The sequence below is a fragment of the Petaurus breviceps genome, unplaced genomic scaffold, assembly GCF_028583685.1.
Source record: "Petaurus breviceps papuanus isolate PSGF00001 unplaced genomic scaffold, PetGlider_PUasm1.0 171, whole genome shotgun sequence".
Classification (NCBI taxonomy): Eukaryota; Metazoa; Chordata; class Mammalia; order Diprotodontia; family Petauridae; genus Petaurus; species Petaurus breviceps.
In genome coordinates this window covers 25,848,184-25,873,907 of record NW_027185754.1, presented here as the reverse complement: position 1 = coordinate 25,873,907, position 25,724 = coordinate 25,848,184, and the positions used below count along the sequence as shown (strand labels likewise).

The following is a 25,724-nucleotide window of genomic DNA, read 5'->3' as shown; positions in this document are numbered from 1 at the left end:
GGGCTTCTCCTGTATCTCCCAGTGTAGAGCCCAGGGATTCTCAGTACACACTAAGCGTTTAATAGCTGCTGTTTGGGAATGCCGACGGCGCCCCCTTGTGGGGTTAAGCCGGGCTTTGGAGGAGAGGAGGGGAGGGAAGGGGAGGAAACCGGGCGGGGCGATCACCATGGAGACCCCAGCATACACATCCCCCTCCCCACCCCTTGCTCTCCTAGAACAGCCCTAGCATGCCCAGGTCCACAGTCACCCAGAGAGAGATGGCCGCGGTGCGGGGCAAGGCCGGAGATCAAAGACCCCGCGATCGAAGCCCCCACAAAGCTAGATCTGAAACCACATCAACGTCCTCCACCCATACCCCTCCCTCACCAGCCGGAAGGGCCTGGGCGCCTCTGACCGTGGGCAGTATAAAATACTTCAATCGTCACAAGGGGGAGGTAAGCAGGGCATATGGATGGAGGCCAAACCTGCGGCGAGCCGGAGGGGGCTACCTGGGCCCCGGGGACAGTACGTACCCTTTTCTCCGGCTATCATTCCCCATATGAGTTCCATGAAAGCTGGAACTGTTTTAACTAGATTTTTTTTTCAACCTTCTAACTATCCAATACACCAAGCACTATGTACATGGCCCTTTTGCTAGAGATAAAAAGACAAAACAAAAGGAATTCCTGCCCTCGAGGTGCTTAAATTTTACTAGGAAAATGCAACATGTAAACAGATAATAAAGATGTCCCTTATAATTTGAGACTGGAGAGGTCAGTAACAAGGAAGATCAGGAATGACTTCCTGTAGGAGGTGGTTCAGAAACTGGACCTAGAAGGAAGATTCTAGGAAGTAGAGGTAAGGAGAGAGTGAGGTGGGAAGATGGCCCGCTAAGTGTAGGGAGAGTGAAGAGAGCAAATAGCTGAAACATATTGGGGAGTAATAAAGTAGAACCATGGGAAATAATTGGGGAAGAAGGTAGACTTAAGACGGATTGTAAATTAGGACTTTAAAAATGCTAAATGGAGGAGTCCGAATTTTAGCTTAGAGATAATAAGGAACAATTTAAAGTTATTTCATCAAGAGAATAACATGGTCAGATCCCTTCTTTAAGGAAGATTATGGATTGAAGAACCCAGAAGAGGAGAATCCAATTAGAGATGTCCAGGAGATGGCTGATGATGTAGACTGGCACTCTAAAAACTGAAGGACTGGGTATAAAGATTTGGGAATCCTAAGCATAGAGTTGATTGAACTCATAAGGAGCTGATAAAATCATAAAGTCAGAGAGAGAAAGAGATAGACAGACAGACACAGACACAGAGACAGAGAGACAGAAAGAGACAAACACAAAAAAGCGCCAAGGCAGAGGTGTAGTTCCCCAGTGCCCAGCAGTTAAAACTAAATTCTATCAACATTTATTTAGCACCTATTCTCTGCACTGTGGAGGGTCCCCCATAAAGGCACTGTTTTCATGGAATTTGGTAAGTGGAATTATTGAATTAAATTATTGAACCATCAAACTTAATGGGAATTTTGAAATTGAATTAAATTGTGGAATGAAGTGTATGTTTGGGTATACTGTTGTTATTGATGAAGGAGGTTATAAGTAAATGAAAACTTTATCTCGAATTTAGAGCCTTTCCTGAGACCATTTAATACAACCGCCTCACTTTGCAGATGAGGAGCTTGGACCCTAAAAAGACGAAACTCCCCACACTCAGAGAGTCGCCTCTGAACCAGGCATTCTTTCCATGCAATCTGGCTACTTCCTTTTGGAACGGAATCCAATAGAATTCTCCCCTTCCAGGTCAATTCTTGCGCCTTCTCCCCGGACGCCCGGATCCTCCTCACGTGTTGTGATGACAACAAGGTGTACATGTGGGAGGCTCGGACTGGGAATTTGCTGCGGAAGCTGCAGGGCCACAAAGGTGGGCAGCGCGGGCGTCCCAACCAGTCTCTCATCCCCCACCCCTCCTACTCCCGCGCCCCGCCTCTGCCCTCTAGCTTGCTTGCACATCAGCGGCTAACATCGCCCCGGGGTCCGTGCACTGTGGCATAACTACTGCAGGCGGGCCCAGGCCATCAGAGATGGGTGCCCACTCCTCTCTGCCGGGCTTTCCCCTATTGCTGCTCCAGACTTTCCGATCGCGAGTTGGAACCGCATCAGGGGGCTCCAGGGGAAAGAAGGAGGGAATGGGCGGGGGAGTGAAGGTCCAGCCACTTTGGGGCTCAGGCTGCCCTCAGGAGAGTACTACTGGACAGTAAGAAAAACTCCAGGTCTATGCACAGTAGTGAAACTCTTTAGGTCTTTGGTCCTTGCTGGTCCAGATATCAGAGGGTTTGAATTTTGTTGGGGTTGTAAGATAGAAGTGTTTGGAGCCCATTTCTCAACTTTCCTCGGCTTCATAACAAGCCAAATGATCTCAGATCTCAGGACCCTTCCAGATCTAACATTCTGTTCCAAGGACTCTTCCTTAGGACCTACCTTTCCATGGGCACACTGCCTCTCCTGGACAGAAAAGAAGGAAAAAAAATACGTTTGGAGTGATCCTGCCTGACTTCCTTTTATTAGCATCAATCACACCGTCCATTCTCAGCAGGCCCAACCCACCCCTTATTTGCTTACATGGTTCTGGAGAAGGAGACTGACTGGTTGAATAGTCAGAAAACTCTTCAAATCCAGGCTTCGCCATTTGTGACTGTCTTCAGGCAAGGCACGTACCTTTGAACCTCAACTGCTTCATCTGTAAAAGGAATATAATATTGCACACACCATTCTCCCCCTACCCAACCTTCCCAGAGTCCTCATGAGGAAAGCATTTTGTGCATGAGCTTTTATTATTGCTCCCAAAATAGCCTTTTCCCCACCTTAAAACCCATCTTTTGTTGCCTTAGCTTGATCTCATAACACTCTTCTTACAAGATTTTTTTTTTGCCACCTTTTTGGATTTATTCTCCATCCTATCTTGTGCCTTTTTTTTTTTTTAAGCAATCGGGGTTAAGTAACTTGCTCAAGGTTACACGGCCAGTTATTATTTCTGGGTGTGGTGCTGAGTGTCTGAGCCCGGGATTCGATCTCCAGGTCGTCCCAACACTGGAGCCGGCACTCTTACTCGCCGAGCCACCTGGCCGCCTCTAAGCAATTGGGGTTAAGTAACTTGCTCAAGGTTACACGGCCAGGTGTTTCTGGGTGGGTGCTAAGTGTCTGAGCCCGGGATTCGATCTCCAGGTCAGTCTGACACTGACTACGGTGCTACCTGGCCGCCCCTATCTTGTGCCTTTTAATTTAAACTCAGTGGGGCTTATTGTGCAGTAATGTCAGGCTTTTTTAGACCTAGCCTCCCCCCCCCACTTTCTTATTAGGATAATTCTAAATTGCATTGTTATAATTTCATTCTTGGGAACTTTTTTTTAAGATCCTTTGACCATGAGATCTTACCTGTCCTTTCTCCAAACTTTTTAAAATTTGATTTTTTTGAAGTCTAAGTGATAATGGATAAATGTCTTAGACATAAAAAGTAACATCCTGAACAAAATAGATGAGAAAAGCAGAAATTGCTTTTTTGATCTATGGCTAGTGAGGATCATAAAAGATAAAAAGGATAATTTTATTTATGTAAAATTAAAAAGTTTTTGCACAAACAAAACCAATGCAGATAAAATTAGAAGAGAAACAGATAACTCGGAAGAAGAATTTGTAACGGGTTTCTCTGACTAGGATCTTATTTCCAAGATATTAAGTACTGGTTCAGATTTATAAGATAAGAGCCATTCCCCAACTGATAAATAGTTAAAGTTTGAACAGTTCTGAAGAGAAGAAAATTCAAGCTATCCTATCAATATAGCCATTTGAAAAAATCTTCCCAATCATTTAAAAATTAGAGAAATGCAAATAAAAGCAACTCTGAAGTTCTACTTCATTTCTATCTGATTGTAAAGTTAACAAAAAAAGAACAATGAAAAATTTTTGAGAGGTTGCAGAAAAACAGGCACATTAATGCAGTGTTGATAGAGTTGTAAATTGGTCCAGCCATTCTGGAAAATGATTTGGATCTATGCCCTCCAAAATCACTCAGCTGTGTATACACTCTCCCCTAGGACTATTACATCAATAGTAGACCTATACTTCAAAGAGATCAAAAAAGAGAGAAAAGACCAATATGTACAAAATAGTTATGGCAATTCTTTTTGTGGTGACAAATAGAACTTAAAGAAGTTCCCATCAATTAGGAAATATTATTGTCCTGTAAGAACCGAGGAAAGGGACGGTTTCAGGGAAACTGGGAAAGACTTGTAGGAGCAGATGCACAGTGAAGTAAACAGAAGTGGGAGACCAATTAATGTAACATTGTAAAGACAATTTTGAAAAGACTTCAGAATTCTAACCAATACAAATTGAGGGAATGCCAACTAAAGGCTGAACAAGTTGTGGTATATGATTGTGATAGTACTATTGTATTATAAGAAATGATGCACAGGAAGGTTCCAGAAAAACCTTGGAAGACTATGAATTGATGCAAAGTGAAGGGAATAGAACCAGGAGAACATTATACATGATAACAACAATAATGTATGATGATTAACTGTGAATGACTTAATTATTCTGAGCAATACAATGACCTGAGACAATTCCAAAGGACTCATGATGAAACACGCTATTCACTTCCAGAGAAAGAACTGATGGAATCTGAATGCAGATTGAAACATACTTTTTTTTAAACTTTATTTTTCTTAGTGTTTTGTTTTTTGGGTTTTTTTTTTTTGGTCTGTGTTTTCCTTAGTAGCATCATGGCTAATATGAAAATATGTTTTGCATGACTGCACATGTATAATCTATATCAAATTGCTTAACTTCTCAAGGAGGGAAGTAGGGAGGGAGAGAATTTGGAACTCAAACTTTTTAAAAAATGAGTATTAGAAATTGTTTTACATATAGTTGGAAAAATAAAATATAATTTTAAAAATTCTAAAAAAAATTTTTAAAAATCTTTTAGGGGTGGCTAGGTGGCACAGTGAATAGAGCACCGGCCCTGGAGCCAGGAGAACCTGAGTTCGGATCCGGCCTCAGACACTTAACACACACACACACAAAAAAAAACCTAGCCGTGTGACCTTGGGCAAGTTACTTATTCCCAATTGCCCTCCAAAAAGAAAAAAAATTCTAACTAATGTGATGACCAACCACAATTCCAGAGAGACCTATAATGAAATAAAGCATGCTACCCACCCCTTTCAAGGCAGGTGATGGACTCAACTTGAAATATATTTTTTGGACATGGCCAATGCAGAAATGTGTTTCCCTTGACTATGCATATTTTTACAAGAGTTTTGTTTTGTTTCATTCTTCAATGAGGAAAGGAGCTGACAGACAGGAAAAAAATTTGATTTTTTAAAAATTCAAAACATTTTTTAAAAATTCTTTTCAGCTTCTTTTTGTTGATTAAAAATAAATCCAGAGTTCAGTTGCCCTCATTTTTCACAATAGCTATGCAGGTGCCCGCTAAAATCTTCCTCTGATGTCTCGCTGCTGTGGCCTTAGTTTCTTGGAAACTATGGCAGCAGAGCATAAACTTGGACAAGCCCTGACAGGTTGGAATAAAAACCCAGCAATGAGAACATCACTGTAAAGGGTCTGCTGTCAGAAAACTAGCTTAGGTCAGGTCACCACTAGTAAGGTTTGAACATAAGGGTATGAATTTTTTCAGCCATGCCAACTGCGGTATGGCAGGAAGGGGTTGTGAGCTGTTAGTGAATAGAGTGACCAAATGGTCTGTGACACTAACCAAACCACAGACCATCAGTGTTGAAGAATCTCTCTCTGTCTCTCTGTGTCTCTGTGTATATGTGTGTGTCTCTCTCTCTCCCTCCCTCCCTCCTTTCATCTTCCCCCCTCTCCTCTTTATGTAGCTATATAGCAACACAGTTAGATTTATCTCTATCTATCTGTCTATCATCTATTTTTCTGTCTGTCTATCATCTATCTATCTATCTACCTATCTAGTCAGTTCCTAGAATCAAATCATGTCAATGCTAGAAGGTATAGTAGAGATCCTCCAGGGATGGGGAACCTACAGTGTGGGGGCCACACATAGCACTCTAGATCCTTAAGTGTGGCCCTTTGGATTCAAACTTCACAGAACAAATTATTTTGTTTAGGGGCTGAGTCTAGGCCAACCCCCTTAGTTTATAGATGAAAAGACAGAGTTGGTCTAGCAGAGCCAGGTAAGTGCTTTTTCCAGAAACACAGAATCTCAGAGATGACAAAGACCACAAAAGCCACCTAGACCAATGCCGTACCTCCAAAGAAATGCCCTCCACAACTTCTACAATAACATCTTCCAGCCTTCACTTGAACATCTTCATTGCCTTCATTCAAGCCTTTTTGCCACTTTATAGCTCTTTGATCACATATTGAATCTTGTACCTCTCTGCCATATTTGGAACTCAGACTGTCTGTTGACTTATTAACTTCTGCTCTTCCAGGATAAGAAATCACCCCATTTGTACCATGACAAAGCCCCTCAATTCAAGCTTTCCAGAGCCAGACTCCCCCAAATATCTCCTTTTCTTCATCCACTTCTATCCAATAAACTTCCCAATCAATAGTGGGAACATTTCCCTGTGCTACCTCCACCCCCATCCACCCACCCCCCTCCTGCTACCATTACTCTGAATTTATGCACTGAGAGAATCTTCAGCTGAATGCACAGTTAAGAAATAAGAGACCCATTGGTTATCCCCAGTCTGGGAGGAAGAGGAAAAGGATGCTCAAGCCTGGAATCTTGACCTCTTTTGACCATGGTATGGAACATTGACAACAAATAATCTATTACCTCTGTGTGGCACTTTGAAGTTGAGTGAGTTAGGGAAAGTGTTATCCCTATTTTAGAGATGAAGAAACTAAGGCTGAGAGAGATTAAATGAATCAGAAACACAAGATAGACAGACAGACAGATAAATGGATGGATGGATGGATAAATGGATGATAGATAATAGATTATAGATAGATAGGTACATAGGTATATAAATGACTGATAATGATAGATAGGCAGATATATAGATAATTGATAGGTGATAGATAATAGGTAGGTAATAGATGAAAGATGATAGAAAATAGATGATAGAGATAAATGATAGATAATAGATCAGTGATAGGTAGGTAGATAGATCACTTATTAAGTGCATGCTACATTCTGGGAACTGTGCTAAGCACTGGGGACAGAAATACAAGCAAATGTAATAGTTCCTACCCTCAAAGAACTTACTTTTCTAATGGGAAAAAACAAAACAGAAAAAGAGGTTGAAGTGGTTGAGGGCAAGATGGAGAGGAAGGCTGAAGAATGTGAATCTCATAATTGCTATTAGAATATAACTTTCTTGAGGACAGGGAATCACTTTTATCAATTTTGTCTTTGTGCCCTCAGTGCCTGGTGCATAGTATGTGTTTAATGTTGCTTGGTTAGTAAGCTTCAGATCCAAGAGTGAAAAGCAAGTTTTCTGAATCAAAAGAATCTTAGATCGGAAGGAGATCTTAAAAGACTGTCTGATCCAACCTGTTTCTGAACAGAAATTCCCTCTAAAGCAATCCCAATAACTAATCATCCAGCCTTCACTTGAAGACATCCCATGACAGGGAACTGAACACCTTATGAGAATGCCCATTCCATTTTTGGACATGGGTAATTATTAGGCAATGTTTTCTTATATTGCACCCAAATCTATCTCTCTCTGCAATCAATTTCTCCCCATTACTCCCAGTTCTGCTTGACTGAGGCAAGTATAACAAGCATACTTGCCCCTTCAAATACTTGAAGACAATGATAATAGTTATAATAACTAGCACTTATATAGTGCTTTAAGGTTAGCAATGTACTTTATAAATATTATCTCATTTGAACCTCAAAGTAATGCTGTGAGGTAGAATTGCTGTTATTCTCATTTTATAGATGAGGAAATTGAAGCAGAGCTTAAATGACTTACCATGGGGCACAAAGCTAATGAACATCTGAGGCGGGATTTGAACTCAGGTCTTTTCTTCTTCCTTAGTCCAGGTCCAGCACTCCATCCACTTTGCCACCTAGCTGCCTGTCCCTTCTTTTTACCAGGCTAATTAACCATGATCACCTGGCATGGTCTATCATCCTCTCATCATTCTGGTTACCCTCCTCTGGACCCCTTCCACCTTGTCAATGACATTCCTAAAAATGTGGCATACAGAACTAAGCACAGTCCTCCAGATGTAGTCTACTAGGGGAGAGCACAGAAGAACTACTAACTCCTTAGTCCTGAATACTCTTAATATATAGTTAGAATCACTTACTAGTATCACCTTGAGCAAACTTCTTTCCCTCTACAAGCCTCAATTTCTTCATCTGTAAAATAAGAGGCCTAAATGGGTCCCTTCAAAAATCTCTGTTCCTATGACCCTATTCTTCCAAGTCCATTGTTATGACCCTATTGGATGGGGTCTAGGTCATTAACTTCTTGGGTTTTACAGGGAAAGTCTCTAAGGCTAGGTCTGGGTCCTAGGATCCAAGCAGCATAAAAGCAGGCTTTCTTCAGTCTTAGAGGATGCCTACCACTTAGCTGTGTGCAGGAAGGCAGACCATTGGGCCTCATTCCCAAGGGCTCAGGCCCCTGTGCCCCATTCCAGGAAAGGCCAGAGGGGTTACTTTTTCCTGGAGCCTACACACACTTTGTTATTCCCTAGGGGAGCCTATTCTTCCCGATTAGATTGGAATCTCCCAACACAGTGGGCCCAGTTCTGTTTTCTCTCTGTTACAGGTCCAGTATCATTCTGCAGATTCTCTCCTGATGGCAGATTCTTTGCAAGTGCCTCTCGTGACTGCACAGTCCGGCTGTGGGATGCCCAAACTACCAAATGCCTCCAGGTTCTGAGAGGTGACTGGGATCAAAGAGACTGGGGTGGGGAGGAAGGGGCAGGGAGGAAGATCTTCGGGCCGGGCCAGGTGATCACCACTGGTTTCAGATAGAGTTTGGTGTGGATCAGAGGACTTGGGCTCGAATCCTTTTCTATTACTTCTGCTTGTTGTTTGTCCTTCATTCTCGAAGACCATGACATCAGGAAAGCAATGCCATGACATGCAAGTGAATTGGATTTAACTGAGGGAGGCTGTGCAAAGTCACCAACCTCATTTTTACCTCCAGAGCCATCTGGGTCCACTGGTCAAATATGGATCAGAATACCTGGAGATGACCCAGAATACTTCTACCTGTGTGCCATTTAACAAGTTACAACCTTTCAGTGGCTCAGTTTTCTCAGCTGTGAAAGAAAAACACTGGACTAGATAAGGGGTCAGCAAACTATGGCCATAGGCCTGAACCAGATCTGTTTTTGTACATCCTTCAAACTACTAGTAGAGTGCTGGGCCTGGAATCAGAAAGACTCATCTTCCTGAGTTCAAATCCAGCCTCAGACACTTACTAGTAGTGCGACTCTGGGTAAGTCACTTAACCCTGTTTGCCTTAGTTTCCTCATTTGTAAAATAAGCCAAAGAAGGCAATGGCAAAACACTCCAGTATCTCTGCCAAGAAAACCACAGATGGGATCATGAAGAGTCGGACACGACTGAAAAATGACTGAACAACAACAAGCTAAGAATGGCTTTTAATGTTTTAAAAATCTTGAAACATTAAAAACCATCCTTAGTTCAACAGGCAACTACTGTTTGCCACCCCGGCCCTAGATAACCTCCAAGGTCCCTTCCTCTCTTAACTCCTATGCTGCTCCAACAAACAGCAGGAAGCTGGGCTGAGTCAGAAGAACCTCACAGGAGGGTAGAGACAGCTCAGAATTTTTTTTGGAGCCCCAGAGAATCCCATGGCACTCATTGCTCCTGACCGAGCCCCCTGGAGGCTTTAAACTGTGACAGTTCCTGCCCCCTTCCAAGGATACTTTGGAACTCCTTCTTTCTCTCCAAGTGCTGGTTCATTCCTCCCTTTATTCCAAAAAAAGACATTGAACTTAGAGTACAGATGCTTGGCTTTGAGTGCCAATGGTTCTGTTACCTTGAAATTTAAAAGCTTAGGTCAAAACATAACTTCTTGGGGTAAGTAGGTGGTACAGTGGATATAGCACCATGTTTATATATATATATATATATATATATATACACATATATATGGTTCAGGGTTGGTGCGAGGTCATCCTCTCTTGTGAAACTGGAAGTACTTTCAAAGTAAGCTATTATTATTCATTTCAGGGCTCCCCAGGGTTGTCTGGGTTCATACCAAGTATCCAAAGCTAGGAATAGGCAGAGGTGGGCAAGGCCCCAAGGAAGGGAGGTCATCCCTTGAAATTCCCTCATCACTTCCAAAGGAGTCCCAATCTTGAGTATGAAAAATTAGTGCTCACTTTCATTATCATAAAACTTTGGGAGATTGGTGAATAGGTGATCCCAGGTCATACAGTGAATCTCACAACTTGGCTTTTACCTCCAGCCTTCTAAGGCATATCATATATGTTTACTTAGAAAGTCGCCCCCACTGAGTCTATGGCAAGAGAAACCCAATTGCCACCTTCCCTCTGCCTTAGGTCACTCCTTTTATGCCACAGACTTGAGTGGAGGCCAGTGATGGGGGGCTCATTATTTCTGTTTTATGTACCTTGTCCTGCAATGGGGTCTTCCAGGTCACTCCCGGGGTGTGGAGACAGTCAGCTTCAGTCCAGACTCCAAACAGCTGGCATCTGGAGGCTGGGACCGCAAGGCTATACTTTGGGAAGTGCAGGTATGGGGATGGGGGAAGACTGGGTGTGGTGGTGGTGGGAGATTTAAGGAACTGGGCTCCCCAGGAATAGGGCTTTTCCCCCAAGAAGCCCTAGATGGTCTACCCTAAAAAACTCAGCTAATGGGCGACTAGGTGGCACAGTGAATAGACCACTGGTCCTGGAGTCAGGGGGACTTGAGTTCAAATCCGGCCTCAGATACTTAAAACAAAAACTAGCCGTGTGACCTTGGGCAAGTCAACCTAACTGCCCTCCAAAAAGCAAAAAAAAAAAAAAAACCTCAGCTAATATAGATTCACTAAAACCAAACTCATCAAATGAGGAAACACTTGTTCACATTTCATCAGGAATAATTATTCTACAAACAATCCCTTAATACAAGTATTTTATACACTAATTTCACTAGGGGTAGGGGAGTTGAAATGAATAGAGAAATCTAAAGTATTAGGAGTCTCTGAGGAATGAAAGCTAATCAGATTTTAGCACAGGAAAGATTAGAACATAGAAGTCATTTATAAGAGCTGAAAAGGATCTTAGAACTAGGATTTCTCAACTTCAAGAGAAGTGGTGACAATGGTCAGCCTTGCTTTATGGCTATTTCTTTTTTGCTGGGAATGCACCTAAGAGGCAGAAGAGCACAGTGGAAAGGGTCCTGGACAGGAGGCCTGGGCTTGAATCCCAACTTTGATACCTTGGGCAAGTCACAACCTCTTTGAGGCTCACTTTCCTCATCTACAAAGAGGGCACTAGACTAGATGATCTTTAACATTCCTTACTTCTAATGCTTCTCCTTTGCAAGGATATTAGTTCGATATATATAGTTAGACAGATTTTCCTTCTCTTTTAGACGGGCCAAACCATCACTCAACTCCTTGGACATCGGGATGCCATCCAAAGCAGTGACTTTTCTCCCAATTCAGAATATCTTGTAAGTGTGACCTCCCTGTTCAGCACATGCAGTGCTGGGCACCTTGGTCTTCAAGAGTTGCCCTTGTATGGATTAACTGGCACTTTTCCATTTTATTCACACACACCCCACCCCACTCCCCTCAAGCCCCTCCCTCCAAATTCAGCCATTTGTCTAGTTCTTTTGATTCTGCCTCCTACAACATCCCTTGAAATACATTGTTCAGCTCAGTGTCTGGCACAGGGGAAGCACTTAATACATTTTTTTTTCATTCATCCATGCACACACACACACACACACACACCTCGTCTCTAATTCTCCTCTTTACTTCTCTAGTTCAAAGCCTCACAAAAAAAACCCTAACCTGGCATTTAAAGTCCTCCATAGCCAGGCTTCAATTTATCAATCCAGCCTTCTTTCACATGACTCCTTTTTACTTACTGTGTTCCAGGCATTCTGGATTAATAGTTGCTCTTAAATCTCAACCTAAAAAAACACTATTTATACATAGTGTCTGTCCTTAGGCCTGGAATGCACTACTTCTCAGCTCTACTTTGTTAAAAAAAAAATCTCTTCCTTAAAGACTCTAGCTCAGAGTTCCTTATCTTCCTTCCATTCCCCTCTCCCTCCCCACCTCTACCTTTCCTTACTCAAATGAAAGTTTTCCTTCCAACCCTCCGATTTTCCTGGAGTACTTTGGATTTCTACTTGGGCCTTTATTAATCTTTCCTTGTTTTATCTATGTGGATCTTGAATTCCCACCCCTCAAGTGACTATAAAACTTAGTGAGGGCAAAGACTACATGATTTTTTCATCTCAGCATCCCCTGACTCTGAACACACCTCTATGTAGTAAGTGCTTTATAAATGTCATTTACAAGTGAACCCAGTGGTATAGCAGACCATCTTTGAAGTCAGGAATCATATCCTTCTTTCTGATACATATCAGCTGTGTGACTGTGGGAAAGTCACTTTTCAGTATTTCAGTCAATTCTCTAAATTGCAGATAATTTACAGGTGGAAAGAATTTCCACACAGAAATCATAAAGTCCAGACCCTCCCTGCCATTTCAACCACCCCCCCACAAAAATCACCCCCAACAAATCTTCAACAACATATTCCCTCTCCTTCTGCTCCCCTTACCTTCCTTAGGCTCTCCTACTTCGGGGGTCATTCAAACAAAGGTCCTTCTAAAACACTATTCCTAACAAAAACTAATCAAGGAAAAGAAAAGTAGGACATTAGTTTGACTGCCTGATTTCCTTCACACCAAGCTACGAAAGGCCTGGGTAAAATGGGGTGATCATCCCCCTTTGTTAGAAAGTAGAATGTGTTAGCATTTAGACAGCTAGGCTTAAGCCTTGGAGAGCTTTAAAGCTTATAAAGCATTCTTCCCACATGGCAGTCTTTTAAGGGGGGTAATACAGTACAATAGTACCTGTGAAATGGGAATAATAAGACCCATTCTACAGAGAAGGAAACTGGCTTAGAGAATTGGTGACTTGTCCCAAGTCACTCAGTAGGTGACGCAGAATTGAGATTTCTAACTGTTGTCCTGGGGCAGTCTCAACCAAGTGAATAGGGAGTTGGCCTTGGGATCAGGAAGATACTGGGTTCAAGTCTCACCTCTGATACTTAGTGGCTGTGTGACCCCCTAGAAATCACTTAACCTCTCAGGGCTCTTGGCAACTCTCTAAGACTTAAGTTGCAGAGGACACATTGACCTGCATTGGTAGAGAGAGTTCCCTTGTCCGGAAGATCCCTGTACCAATGAAGTCATAAGTCTATTCCTTGATCCTGAATCCTGGATTCTTTCCACTCTCTAACATCTCTCTCTTTGATGGTTATGCTTGAATGTGACTTTTAAAAAAAAGGAATAATAAAATATTTATTAAGTGCTTACTATGTTTCTGGTACTGTATTGAACAGTGAAGGGAATAAACTTTTATTTAGTGTCTCCAGTATGCTCCAGGTGTAAACATATGCAAAACAATCCATTTTACAGTTGAGGAAACTGAGGCAAAAAGAGGTTAAGTGACTTGTTTGTGAGCTCAGTATTCACAAAGCTAGTAAATGTCTGAATCAGGATTTGAATTCAGGTCTTTATGAACATCAGGCCCACGATTCTTCTCACTGTATCACCTAGTTGCCTCTGCCTACAGTGCCAGGGTTTGGGAATAGCCAAGAAGTAGGGTAGGTGATATCCTGATTCTGGGCAAGAAAATGTGAATGTTCACCTATCAGAATCCAGTCATCTTGGAGCAGAGGCTAAGATTCCAGTGGGAAGGGGACGAGAATGAGAAAGATAGCCAGTGCAGGTGGCACAACCTGTGTCCTTGTTGTAGTTTAAATTATCTTTTTTTATTATTAATTTAACAAACATCAACATGAACATTTTAGTATCCAAAGAACAGAAAGAGAGGGTGATATGTGAAACTGCAAACTTCTGTTATATACAATGTTTTTTTCAAATGTGTGTTACATTTAGCATGGTAGTAACAAAATTACCCTGCTAGTCTTGGTCCCCCTCCGTACGTCCTGCTCTGTCTTCTGTGTATTTTTTCAATATTTCTTGATTCTTATTTTCTTCCCCATCAGTATCACTATCCACTGATTTTTCCTTAAAACTTCTTCAGCCCTCCTAAATAGATGTAAAATGTGACTACTTAGTCAAGCAAAGCAAATGGATAATACATGGGTCACATTTGAAAATGTATCCCATTTTGCATCTCTCTAATGCTCCATTTACCTGGGAAGAATGTTTCATCTTCAATCCTTTGAAGTCATGATCTTAGTCATGGAACTGCTCTGAGGTCTTAAATCTTTAGTTATTTTCTTTTGCTTTATTGTGGTCACTGTGTAAATTATGCTCCTGGTTCTGCTGCTTCACTCTGCATTCATCCTTACAAATTTTCCCAGGTTTCTCTTCGTTTATCGTATTTTTTTTTTTCATTTTATATAATGCAATTTGTATGAAAGGTACCATGAGGTTAGAGACCTAATCTCAGAGCAGGAGACCTGGGCTCAAATCTTTTCTTTGGCACATACTGGCTATTTGACCCTGGGCAAATTGCTTCAACCTTGCCATGCTCTAGTCAACTTTTTTTTGATAGGGGGAAGGCAATTGGGGTTAAGTGACTTGCCTAGGGTCACCCAGCAAAGTCAAGTTTGAGCTCTCAGGTCCTCCTCACTCCAGGGCTGGTGTTCTATCCACTGCCCCCTAATCAGCTCTTTAAGATTATAAATTACAAAGACCACGAAATCACAGGTTCGGTCCCTATTCCTAGGGTGCATTAATGTTTCATTTCTTTTTTTACAATAGTCCTGTCATATGGGGGGTGTGTGTGTGTAGTTCTTCCTCTGTCTTTGCCTTTTGAAGTTGATACCTAGTCAGTGTATTGCTGAGTCAGAGTATGCACACTGAGTAACTTTTTAAATACAGTTCAAATTACTTTCCAAGATGGTTGAACCAATTTCCAGCTCAACCAACACTTCCTTACTGTGTTTGTACGGACCTGATGCCACCCTGTTTTGTTTTTTTTTTTGGAGAGGGGAAGGTAGGGCAATTGGGGTTAAGTGACTTGGCCAAGGTCACGCGGCTAGTTTTTGTTAAGTGTCTGAGGTCGCATTTGAACTTAGATTCTCCTGACTTCAGGGCCGGTGCTCTATTCACTGCACCACCTAGCCGCCCCAATGCCACCTGTTCTTCCCCCTTATTGGCATTTTCCTTTTTTTCTTTTCTTTTTTTGGTCTTTTTTGTCAACCTGATGGGCATGAGGCAGAATTGTTCTAATGTGCATTCCTCTTGGAGTATTTTTTTTAACCTATAGTTATTGATAGCTTGCATTTCTTCTTTTGAATACTGCCCATTTCTATCTTTTGTTCATTTATCTTTTGGGGAATGACTTGTGTTCTTATATACTTGTAATAATTTCTTATGTATCTTGAATATTATCTTTCTCAGAGAAATTTGCTAGGTTTCCTCCCAGTGGCTTCCCTTCTAATTGTACTTTATTGTTTGTGCAAAGGCTTTTCACTTTCATGCAATAGAAACTGCCCCCCTTTTATCTATGACTGTCTACATCTCCAGAATTCTTTTAGACATAGTTGTGAATATTTCTTTTAGAGTATATATTTAGTATTTGTTTGGCGCTAGATTGTATGAAATGAGGTTGTTTCTCAATTTTCCCAATAGTTTTGGTCAAAAGGAGAGTTCTCTGCCAATACCCATCCCTACCCCCACAGGGCCACTGTTTGACTGTATCTAAGTCTTGTTTTTTTCTTTACTTCTGTAGTGTTTTGTATTTTAAAATTCCATATAATTGCTGGGTTATCTTGGTACATGGAAGTACTAGCTAATGGAATCTCTTTCATTAGCCTAGCATAAATTTTTCAGTGTGTGAAGATGGTTGGATGTGGCCCAAGCAGCCATCTGAAGCCTGGCTATTCGTGATGGCTTCAAACTTGACACAGATCTCAACATCCATCTCTTCCCATCTCACCTACCTGATCCTTGTTTGTAGGGTGGCTAATTGCTCCAAGTTTTCAGGTTGCCTCAAGTCATGCTAGCAATGTCTGGACAGCCTTAAAAAGTTTCTTCTCAATTATCTTCATCCTCCAACAGATGATGGCTGTCTTTCTGTGTCTTGCCACAAAGAGCTTCTATGCAGATTAAGGACCACTTCGACTCTGAGGGAAGGATTTGGGTCAATTACTGCCTGTCACTTTATGAAGATCCAGCTCTCCTCTCCCATTCCTTCCCTAGTAGTTGGCCAGCAGCAGCCTCCACCTCAGAGAATGTTCAGTCTTAGAACATACATGAGATGGTCCTTTCTCCAAAGCTCACATCACATCTTTTTGAGACAGGCTACTGGCTCCTGGGATTCTACAGTTCAAGTCTGGGATCTGCGCACATTGGATAAGATTACAAAAAAAATACTGAAAGGCCACAAAGGAAATGTCAGCTGCGTGTGTTTCTCTCCATCTGGGCTCCTGGTAAGCTGGGATTCTCTACCTTTCCCTTAGGAAGGAGAAGGCATCTCAGGAAAGACCTTTGCCAAAAACATTCCCACTTGTCCCACAGGCCTCAGGCTCCTGGGACAAAACCATCTGCATCTGGAAGCCTGAGACAGGAAAGCTCCTTGCTCAACTGTTAGGACATCTCACCTGGGTGAAGAGCATGGCCTTCTCTCCTGATGGGCTTCGCATGGCTAGCTCAGAATACTCTGAGATGGTAATCCTGACCATTTTTTCTTAGTCAGAACCTGGCTCATGGGCTGGACCTTTGCTACTTTAATACTTGGGCACTATGGCAAGAGCAGGCTTTGTAGACAAAGGAACTGAATTCAAATTCTGGCTCAAACTATTGTGACCTCATGCCTGCTAAGGAAGGAGGCTTTCAAATTGTAAGATAAAGGGGTTGGACTACATCAGAGGTGTTAAACACTCTTTAGGCCTAAATCACATTAAAATGTAATTGGGAGATATTAGCAAAATAAAAACACAATACAGTGTTTTTCTAAATCAATAAGTGGCCTGTCTCTATTTGAGTTTGCCACTACTGGGCTAAATGACTTCAAATGCATCATCTATGCCTGAAGCTACATTTTGATCCTATGACCTAAATGGGGATAAAGCAGTCAGCATACATAGGGTTGCTGTGAGGAAAAATTCTTTGAATCCCTTGTGATCTGTGGCCAAAGCAGCTGCTGGCATACAGAATGAACTAAATGGCTTTCATCTTTGTCTACCATCTCACCTGTTTTATTTCTACTGCCTGATAAGGCCCAGCAAGGCTGGTCCAGCAGCTCTGCGAAAGCTTTCAGGCTTCCTCCCATAGTAGGTGCATCAGAGACACATTATTCACCATTCAGGCCAGCAGAGCTAGAAGAGATCTTGAGAGGGGAACTAATCCAATCCTAACTTATGGCACAAACAGGTTCAATGAAAGAAACAGCCCAGCATCACAAGCTAGTATGTTAAAACCAGACCCCAAGTACACTCCCATTATCACCCTACTTGTCTGAAACAAATGTGTGCAATTTGTCATGGATTTAGTTTACACTTTAACTGATTTGCTTTTCAACATTCAGGTTATTTCTATAACAAGAACCTAAATTTTAAAAGCACACTGCCCATGTAAAAAAAATGGCTCACACATTCCTATAGGACCCAAAGCCAGGTCTTCCAAGTTCTAATATTCTGTTGACTTTCCCCCCCTTTTTCAATAGGTCAAAATCTGGGATTGTACGACTGGAAAATGCACAGAGAGCCTGAGGGTAAGATGAAGCAGGCGGGCTTATAAGGGCAGAAAATAGCATGGTTTAAAGTTAGCAAGTTATATACTCTAATCATCAATGAATTATTTCCTATAGCATCCAATCCATGTAGTGAAACAATCACTTTTATAGAATGACAAGATTTCAAATTGTCAAGGTCTTTTAGTCCAACACTTATATAGGAATGAATGAGACCAAAAGTGACTTCGCCAGGGTCATCCAACAGTTTAGTGGTAGAAATGGGACTTGAGCTCAGGTCTTCTGGTTCCTAGCCCTACTTTATTTTTTGGCAGGGAGTTTTAGAAGTGGCCCATGTCTGCGCTTTTACCCCAGATGGGAAGTTATTGGTTTCAGGGTCGGCTGATCACCTAATATTTGGAGAAGGAACTGCAGATCGTCAAGTATTTGGAGAATATTCCAAGCACTGTCAGATGAACCATTCAGCCACTCAGAAGTCAGCTCTGAGTAACAGCTGCTTCAAGGACACTGAAATAAGCAATCCAGGTCTACATTACCTGGAACCAGGGGCCACAATGAAGAGAGCTAGGAGCAGCACCATTTCCACCTTCAGACAAGAACAATGAAAATCCTAAGACCCAAGTCTTAAAGGGTTTAAAAGAAAAAGCATTGGGGTTAACCTTAAATTCAACTATCAAGAGAAACTAAGTCTCCTTATGAAATGAATACCCTACACGGTAACCAATAAAAGAGTCAACACATTACAGCCTCAGCTTCTTGAAAGGGACCAAGAGTCAGTCTTCTTCAGCACTACACAGGTTATAACAATTTGTCTTTTTATTGGGCACCTCAACAAATTATGCCTTAACAGCAAATTTCCGAAGCGGGTACAGGCGTTCCTTCCTCTGCTGTTTTTTGGTCTTCAGGCTTTCCTCATGCTTATTAAGCCTGCGGCGCATGGCACGGGTCTTCTTGGGCCGAAGGTCCAGGGGCTTGTATTTCTTGCCCTGTTTTTGAAAAAATAAGGCATGACCCTCAAGGCAACCACATGTTATCAATGCATAAAACTTCAGAGACTCCAAATCAGGTGACCAGAAGCTATTAATTTTAGTAATTCCTGAAAGGGCTACCTACCATCTTTCCAGGCTTATGAAATCAAGAAAGTCAAAACTATAAGGACCTTCAAGATCTAGTCCAAAATCAGTTTTGCAGATTAGACCAAGGGAAGAGAAGTTACTTGTTGAAGGTCAGAGTTAGTAGCAAAACCATGATTCAAACAAAGCCTTCAACATGCTGGCTTGAAACTACTGTAGTTTTAGAACTGGAAAGGCCCTCAATTCAACTAATCTGAGCCCCACATTTGCCTGATAGGCAGATAAAGAATTAAAATCAGAATTTGAATCCAGGCCCTCTAGCTCTAGAATCCTGTTGTCTCCCCTTAGTCTGTTTGCTGTGTTTTATAGCTAAGGAAAAGGGGGCCCAGAAGTGATCTGAGTTCATATAGCTAATTGGAGATAGAGGCAATGGCCTCCTAAAACTGAAGGTCAAGTCCCCACAGGAGGGGTCGAAACCCAGTTTAAGAAGCACTTAAGGAGTTACAAGTGGAAAAAGCCTTGTCCTAATTCAGTCTTTCCTCCCAGCAGGGCTTCTGCCACACTATTGCACATAGACCAAATAAATCCTTTGGCACTCAGGTCCCATTCCACATCCAGGAATCTTAACCAGACCATGTCAGCCTGAAGAGAGTTTCTTCCTCTTCTCAACTCTCACATTGCTCCCTACCACTTATCTGGGTTAGGAGCTTAATGAATCAACAGTAGGACATAGCAGCCTTCCCCTTCCCCCTATCCCCCATCACCTCAAAATGGAAAACACAGTGTCTATAACAAGGGAGGTAAGATACTACACTGGATTCTGCGCTAGCAAGACTGAATGTAATGTTCAGTTCTGGATGCTACATTTTAGGAAGAATGTTAAAACTGGGAACATCCAGATAGGGTGACCAGGTAGGTTGGTGAGGTGATTACATATCATGCCAGAAATGAAGACTGGTTTAAAGAAAGGGAGACATTTAGTCTGAAAGGGCATAAATATTTCTTTCAAATACTGAAAGGTTATTGTAGAAGATGAAATCAATTTGTTCTGCTTGGTCCCAGAGAAAAAAATCTACTCCCTATTCGTGGTGAGGATAAACCAAGTACTAGGTTTACAGTCTCAAGAATAAACCCTGATTCTTCCCTCTCCCTTAATCCCATCCCTTAGCCTAGCCCAGCAGGTAGTTGTTGAATGCTATTCATTTTATTTCTGCAAACTCTCATGTTGATATCCTTCTATTCCCACTAACAATCATACTATTTCAGGTTCTCTACACATTTTCTTGTTTGATTTTTTTCATGCAGCTGCCAACACCATTTTCTCAAGACATGGACATTGATCATTCAAGAATCTTCAGTGGCTACCAAACTCTCTAGGATAAATACAAACTCTGCAACTTTTCACAATGTGGTCCCAGACTAAATTCCTATTATTTCATGCTCATTTTGGCCAAATTGAACAACTAGCTGCTGTCTGACTTTACACTCCATGCCTCCTACCCAATTATGCAATGGAAAGGATGCTGATTTTGGAACTGGGAGACCTAGGTTCACTTTCTGGCTCTGTCATTTAATACTTGTGTGACTTTGAGATGATCTACCTGTAAAGTCCTTTCCAGTTGCATTGCCTCAATCTAATGGTATCCTTTCAGCCCTCAAATCAGTTTATATCTACATATCTGCGTCCGTATTGTAACTGCCAAATATAATCTAACCTACCTGAAAATAAAAATTGCTCCTTTCCGTGTTTCAATCCAGTGGCTTACACACAGTAGGTGATTAATAAACATTTAATCATTGTGGGCTAGATAGAAGGAAAAAAGTCTAGCAAATAGACTGACCAAAAATGTTCAAGCAGAGGAAAGGAGCACCTACTAAATATCATTTAGGTATGGGTCGAACTGGATGAATTGGATCACAGGTTCTGTGATTCCTCTCCCCCCAGAGTGCTTCAGCCTTGGCTCAAAAATACTCAGTGATAGGAAACTTATTACCCAAATGTTACCTAAAGCCTGCCTCCTTTGTAACTAGCACCTATTAGTCTTAATTATCCCATGAGAAAACACCTCTACTTCTATTAAATTGGCATGAAATGAAAGGATTCACATATACCCATACAACCCCTCAATTTCCTTTTTCTGGGACCTTTCTGAAGTGCCTGGTTCCATTCAAACCACCTTAGCCAAAGAACAAAGAAATGCAAACTGTACCTTCTGGAAAGCTTACTGAGTAAAAAACCAAACAAACAGTATTTATGCTTCCCAGCAGGAGAATTCTGTAGCAAGATCAGATTCACACTTTCTCTGTAAGTCAGAGCAGTGCTGGGTGTGTGTCTTGCAGTTCGATTTTAACCACAAAATAGAGACACTAAACTTCTCAGAGCTCAACTTACCTTATAGAATTTCCTGAGGTTCTCTTTCTGTGTCTGGTTGATGACGGTCAGAACTCGGGCAATAGATTTTCGAACTACTCGGCTGTTAACAAAAGATATTTCTGCTTAGGAGGCAAGGAAAAACAGGGCCATGGTGCATACTTTAGGTTGCCAACAGTCGGCCCCAGAACCAAAACCTAGAGTGCTCAATCAACATTTGCTGGAGGAATGTATTTTTACATAGAAAGTTCAGCCAGAGAACCATAAACTGTTATAGAATGTAAAACATAGACCTCAGAATATGGAATGAGGTTGAAAGGAACCTGGTCCAACTTTATAGATGAAGGAAATTAAAACCCATGGCAAATGGTTCTGTTCAAGAGCACATGCTTGTTAGTGGCTGAACATGGTGCTCTTCATCTTTCCGCTGTAATTAGCTATTTCTCAATCTTTGTTATTTCATAGGTAGATTTCTTAAAAAAAAAAAAAGACATCAGATTTGGGAGGATAGAATCTAAAGATCAGTCAGTTAAACCCCTTTTATTTCATTTATTTTTTTTTTTTAGCAACCGGGATTAAGTAACTTGCTCAAGGTTACACGGCCAGTTATCTCTGGGTGTGGTGCTGAGTGTCTGAGCCCGGGATTCGATCTCCAGGTCGTCCCAACACTGGAGCTGGTGCTCTTACTCGCTGAGCCACAAACCCCTTTTATTTTAGAGGGAACTGAGGCCCTAATAAGTGACTTGCTGAAGGTCATGCAGGTGACTGAGTGGCAGAATCAGATTCGACTACTCCAATGCATTCTAACCACCTATGTTCTAAAGGCCCTTTCCAGTTCTAACAGCATATTTTCCGTAACTCAGGTCACAAGTTAAAGAATTTCCAAAGTGTACTGTGAAAACCAGAGAAGCAGCAAATTACATAAATCAACTTCACTGCTAAGTTTCTTTAGGAACTGAAGATACTCACATCTTAGATAACTTGGATGCAGCCCCTCCAGTGACCTTGGCTACTCTCAACTGGGAAAGTTCCACCTTTAAATCATCTAATTGTTTGAGTAGCTCCTCCTTCTTCTTCCCACGAAGATCCCTGGCCTTGATTTTTGCCTAATGTCAGAAGCAAAAGAGATTCGGAATTTAAGTAGACCAAAGGATTAGGCCGAATACCAAAAGGCTCCCAATCAGGTGTAAATGATCACTTACCCAGGAAAGGGTAAGAAGAGCCCTGGGTCTATTTCCTACAGGAAAACCAACCACCTTCATAACATCTAGAGTTTAGTTTTCCCACCATAAGTATGTAAGATAGGAAAGCAGCAAGAATAATATACTCTCTTCATCACTGCCCCGCCCCCCCATTTTAATTTTACAGATGAACCAAGATGTACTAGCTTGTTACATAAGTTAATTAGTGCTGGGCTCATATTCTGAACTCAGGTCTCCTACCTAACGCCAAGTTCAACGGTTCCACTAAAAAGAGAATACAACCAGGGCTTTCCAAAAAGGGGAAAAATAAATGAATTGTAAAGGATTAATGGATATAGTCACAGGAATGTCATAAGCAGCACGGTGCAATGTTAACTAACACAGGAGACCTGAATGTGAATTCTGGCTCTGCCTCTTACTTGCTGTAGACTGGACAAGACCCTCAGCCTTTATGGGCTCCCTAAGGGCTGTCTCGAGCAGTCTGCCTCTGAATTCCTCCCCATTCTAGTTACTTGATTGCGACATGAGCTGAAAGGGACTTTGGAGCCTCGCCAGAGCCACCCGCCCCTCCATTTTTTCCAAGAGGAAAGCCAGGCCTGGAAGGAGACACGACGTGCCCCGGGCGCAGCGCGAGCTCCGCGGCGGCCGCGGCTCCCACCAGCCCCACCCCCGCTTCCTCTTCTGCCTGCCAGCCGTCCCTAAGGACGGAAGAACCAGCGCAGGGGCCAAAAGGCCCGGACGCCTCGGCCGGAGATTCGTCCGCAGCGCCCCGGCCCGCGGCTCCGGAGCCTCCACATCCCGCCATCGGAGCCTGGTAGGAGGCCTCCGGGGGTGGCATGGGCCGAGAGGCTCCGGAGCCCGAGGATGGCGGCGGATTCTCCGCGCAGAGCTCACCATGATCGCAGAAGAGACACACCGCCAGCGGCTCGGAGAGGAAAGAGGGAAGGGGAGGGGCCGACCCTTAGAACTACTACCGGGTCACGGGAGCGACCAAGCCCAAGGGGAAGAAGGGTGAGATGTTCGGAGAATGGTACAGTCCGCCCAGAAAGAGGGGCGAGGAAGGAGAGGTAGCCGGCCTCTTAAGGCACACCTACCCACGGTTATAGCCAGGGCTTCTCTAGAGCTGCTTCCATTTTTCACCGCTTAGTTTAGGCTCTTCCACCTGGAAGACCTCCTCGATTCCTCCCCCATCAAATTTCTCTGAACAACTTGGACTTCACCTTTAGAACAGAATGTAAAGGGGCTGCTAGGTGGCGCATTGAATAGAGCACCGGCCCTGAAGTCAGGAGAATCTGAGTTCAAATCTCTGCCTCAGACACTTAACACAAAAACTAGCCTGTGACCTTGGGCAAGTCACTTAACCCCAACTGCCCTCCAAAAAAACCCAAAACAAAACAGAACACAATGTAAGACCTCAGTTTTCCCTTCTGTAAAATCAATCAATCCTACCTTTCCAGTATTCTTCACACATTCCTAACCTGCACATAACTAGCAGTACAGTCTTACTGATCTTGTTCTGTGGGCTCCAGTCTCCCTGTCTTTGCACTTGCTGTGCCTATGCCTGGAATTCCTTCCTTCCACAGTTCCTCCCCACAACCCCCCTATCTTTTACAAGAAACCATTCCTGATCTCACTAGTTTCTAGGGCACTTTCACCGACAATGACCTTGTATTAATTTTGTATTTAAATATATATATATGCATATATATACTTACATCGACATAAACTTACATGTGTACATGCTGACTCCCCCATTAGAATGGAGCTCCTTAAGGGTAGGGATTGTTTCATTTTTATCTGTATTTCCAGAGCTTAGCACAGTGCCTGAAACACAGTAGGTGCTTAATAAGTGCTTGCTAACTGATTCATCCTGGGGGACAATTACACACTGTCTACCTCACTAGTGAGACTCACAAGAAATAATAGCACACTAGTATCATAGTTAAAGCTGGAAAGAACCTTAGAACTAGTCTAGTCTAATCACCTTTGTATAGATGTGGAAACTGAATCCCAAGGAAGTTAAAGGGCCAAGATCACACAAATGGCAAGTAGGAAAACCAGGATTCCATGATTTGAACTAGATAATATATGTGTAAGCAAGGAATACGAAAATGTAGAATGTTAGTATATAGAATATATATTAGAGATGGAAAGGCTCATAAGACATAGATGTCAGAACACAGAATATTAGAGCTGGGCAAACCCTTTAAGAGTTAAAGGGCCTTGAGAGATCCTTTAAGACTTAGCCCTTTATTTCAAAGAGGTTCAGAAAAGGATAATAACTGAATTCTAAACCTGGCTACTTGAAATCTGTCCCCAAAAAGCATCAAGCCAGCAGAAGAGCTGAGGATAAAATCCAGGCCCTTTGACTCAGTTCAATTCCATTCATAATGCCTCCCTATAACTATAAAGTACAAAAATAATAAAGAATACCATTATGAATTATGTTTATACATGAATGTTTGACATAACAGTATTTTCCATAACTAGACTTATTTTAGTGGTAGAAGGGATCTGGACCAGAATTCAAGAAATTGGAAAGATCTTGGCTTTTAGTTTTCCTTCCCAAACCTACCATTTAGGGATGTGGGAAAGATAAGACAGGTTTTTTGAAACTCTCTAGCTGTGTTCATCCCCTGGTGTCTGGAACCTGAATTGGAATGCTGGCTTCACTACTTATTCCCCACGTGATCTTGGGCAAGTCACTTCCTTCTCTGAGCCCTAAAAATGCAGGGATTGGATTTATACAGTGTCTACATTCCTTATTAAGACTAATCCTCTGATGTCACTTCATTCCTGGAAATTGTTTGGTTATATCTAGCTCACACATGCAACCTGTCAGCAACTAACATCTCTAATGTGTAGTTACCAGTTGATGCTAAGCAACAGAGGCAGGGGCAGGGGCTGTTTCTGTAGCTGGTACAGTACCCAGCAGGCTGTGGGCGCTTCATGAATGTCAAGTGACAATAATAACTGCTCCTTCTCCCACTGAGGATGTCAATCCCTAACCCCCAAGATATGAATTACTTTCCAAAAGTGCCTTTTGGAGTTGGAGAATGGAAAATTAGTACAACAACAGTAGCATATCTCTCCAGCATTTTAACATCCACAAAATGTTTTCCTCATAAAACTATGACACAGGTAGGTCAAGACAAAGAATCTGCTACTATTCACCCCAAAGCTTTC

The 25,724-nt window shown here is 42.2% G+C and overlaps 2 protein-coding genes across 3 annotated transcripts; one reads left to right on the top strand and one right to left on the bottom strand.

The window, feature by feature from the left end:
- The first annotated feature begins 227 nt into the window (after positions 1-227).
- On the top strand, positions 228-18,497 carry WDR38 (WD repeat domain 38). Its single transcript, XM_069082803.1, has 9 exons — positions 228-434; positions 1,790-1,910; positions 8,767-8,883; positions 10,634-10,731; positions 11,577-11,657; positions 16,502-16,630; positions 16,719-16,868; positions 17,866-17,913; positions 18,207-18,497. Exons 1-9 carry the CDS (start codon positions 228-230, stop codon positions 18,495-18,497), a joined length of 1,242 nt encoding a protein of 413 aa, XP_068938904.1.
- A 174-nt stretch (positions 18,498-18,671) lies between these two features.
- On the bottom strand, positions 18,672-24,358 carry RPL35 (ribosomal protein L35). 2 transcript variants are annotated; one of them, XM_069082776.1, is made up of 4 exons: positions 24,270-24,358; positions 22,306-22,442; positions 21,358-21,439; positions 18,672-18,878 (listed from the first exon to the last, which is right to left on the bottom strand). In XM_069082776.1, the coding sequence occupies exons 1-4, from the start codon at positions 24,327-24,329 to the stop codon at positions 18,729-18,731; spliced, it is 429 nt and encodes a 142-aa protein (XP_068938877.1). In that variant the 5' UTR covers positions 24,330-24,358; the 3' UTR covers positions 18,672-18,728. The 2 variants fall into 2 exon arrangements, with proteins under 2 accessions (XP_068938877.1, XP_068938878.1); XM_069082777.1 differs by lacking the exon at positions 24,270-24,358 and adding an exon at positions 23,433-23,583.
- Positions 24,359-25,724: the final 1,366 nt, after the last annotated feature.

Bases quoted from the DNA above. Each gene is read 5' to 3' on its own strand.
- WDR38 (XM_069082803.1), top strand. From the start codon at position 228: ATGCCCAGGTCCACAGTCACCCAGAGAGAGATGGCCGCGGTGCGGGGC. The intron at 435-1,789 runs GTAAGCAGGGCA...CTCCCCTTCCAG, and splicing joins TCAATCGTCACAAGGGGGAG to GTCAATTCTTGCGCCTTCTC. The intron at 1,911-8,766 runs GTGGGCAGCGCG...TCTCTGTTACAG, and splicing joins GAAGCTGCAGGGCCACAAAG to GTCCAGTATCATTCTGCAGA.
- RPL35 (XM_069082776.1), bottom strand. From the start codon at position 24,329: ATGAAACAATCCCTACCCTTAAGGAGCTCCATTCTAATGGGGGAGTCA. The intron at 22,443-24,269 runs GTAAGTTTATGT...TTCTGACATTAG, and splicing joins GGGAGTCAGCATGTACACAT to GCAAAAATCAAGGCCAGGGA. The intron at 21,440-22,305 runs GTGAGTATCTTC...TTTTGTTAACAG, and splicing joins GCATCCAAGTTATCTAAGAT to CCGAGTAGTTCGAAAATCTA.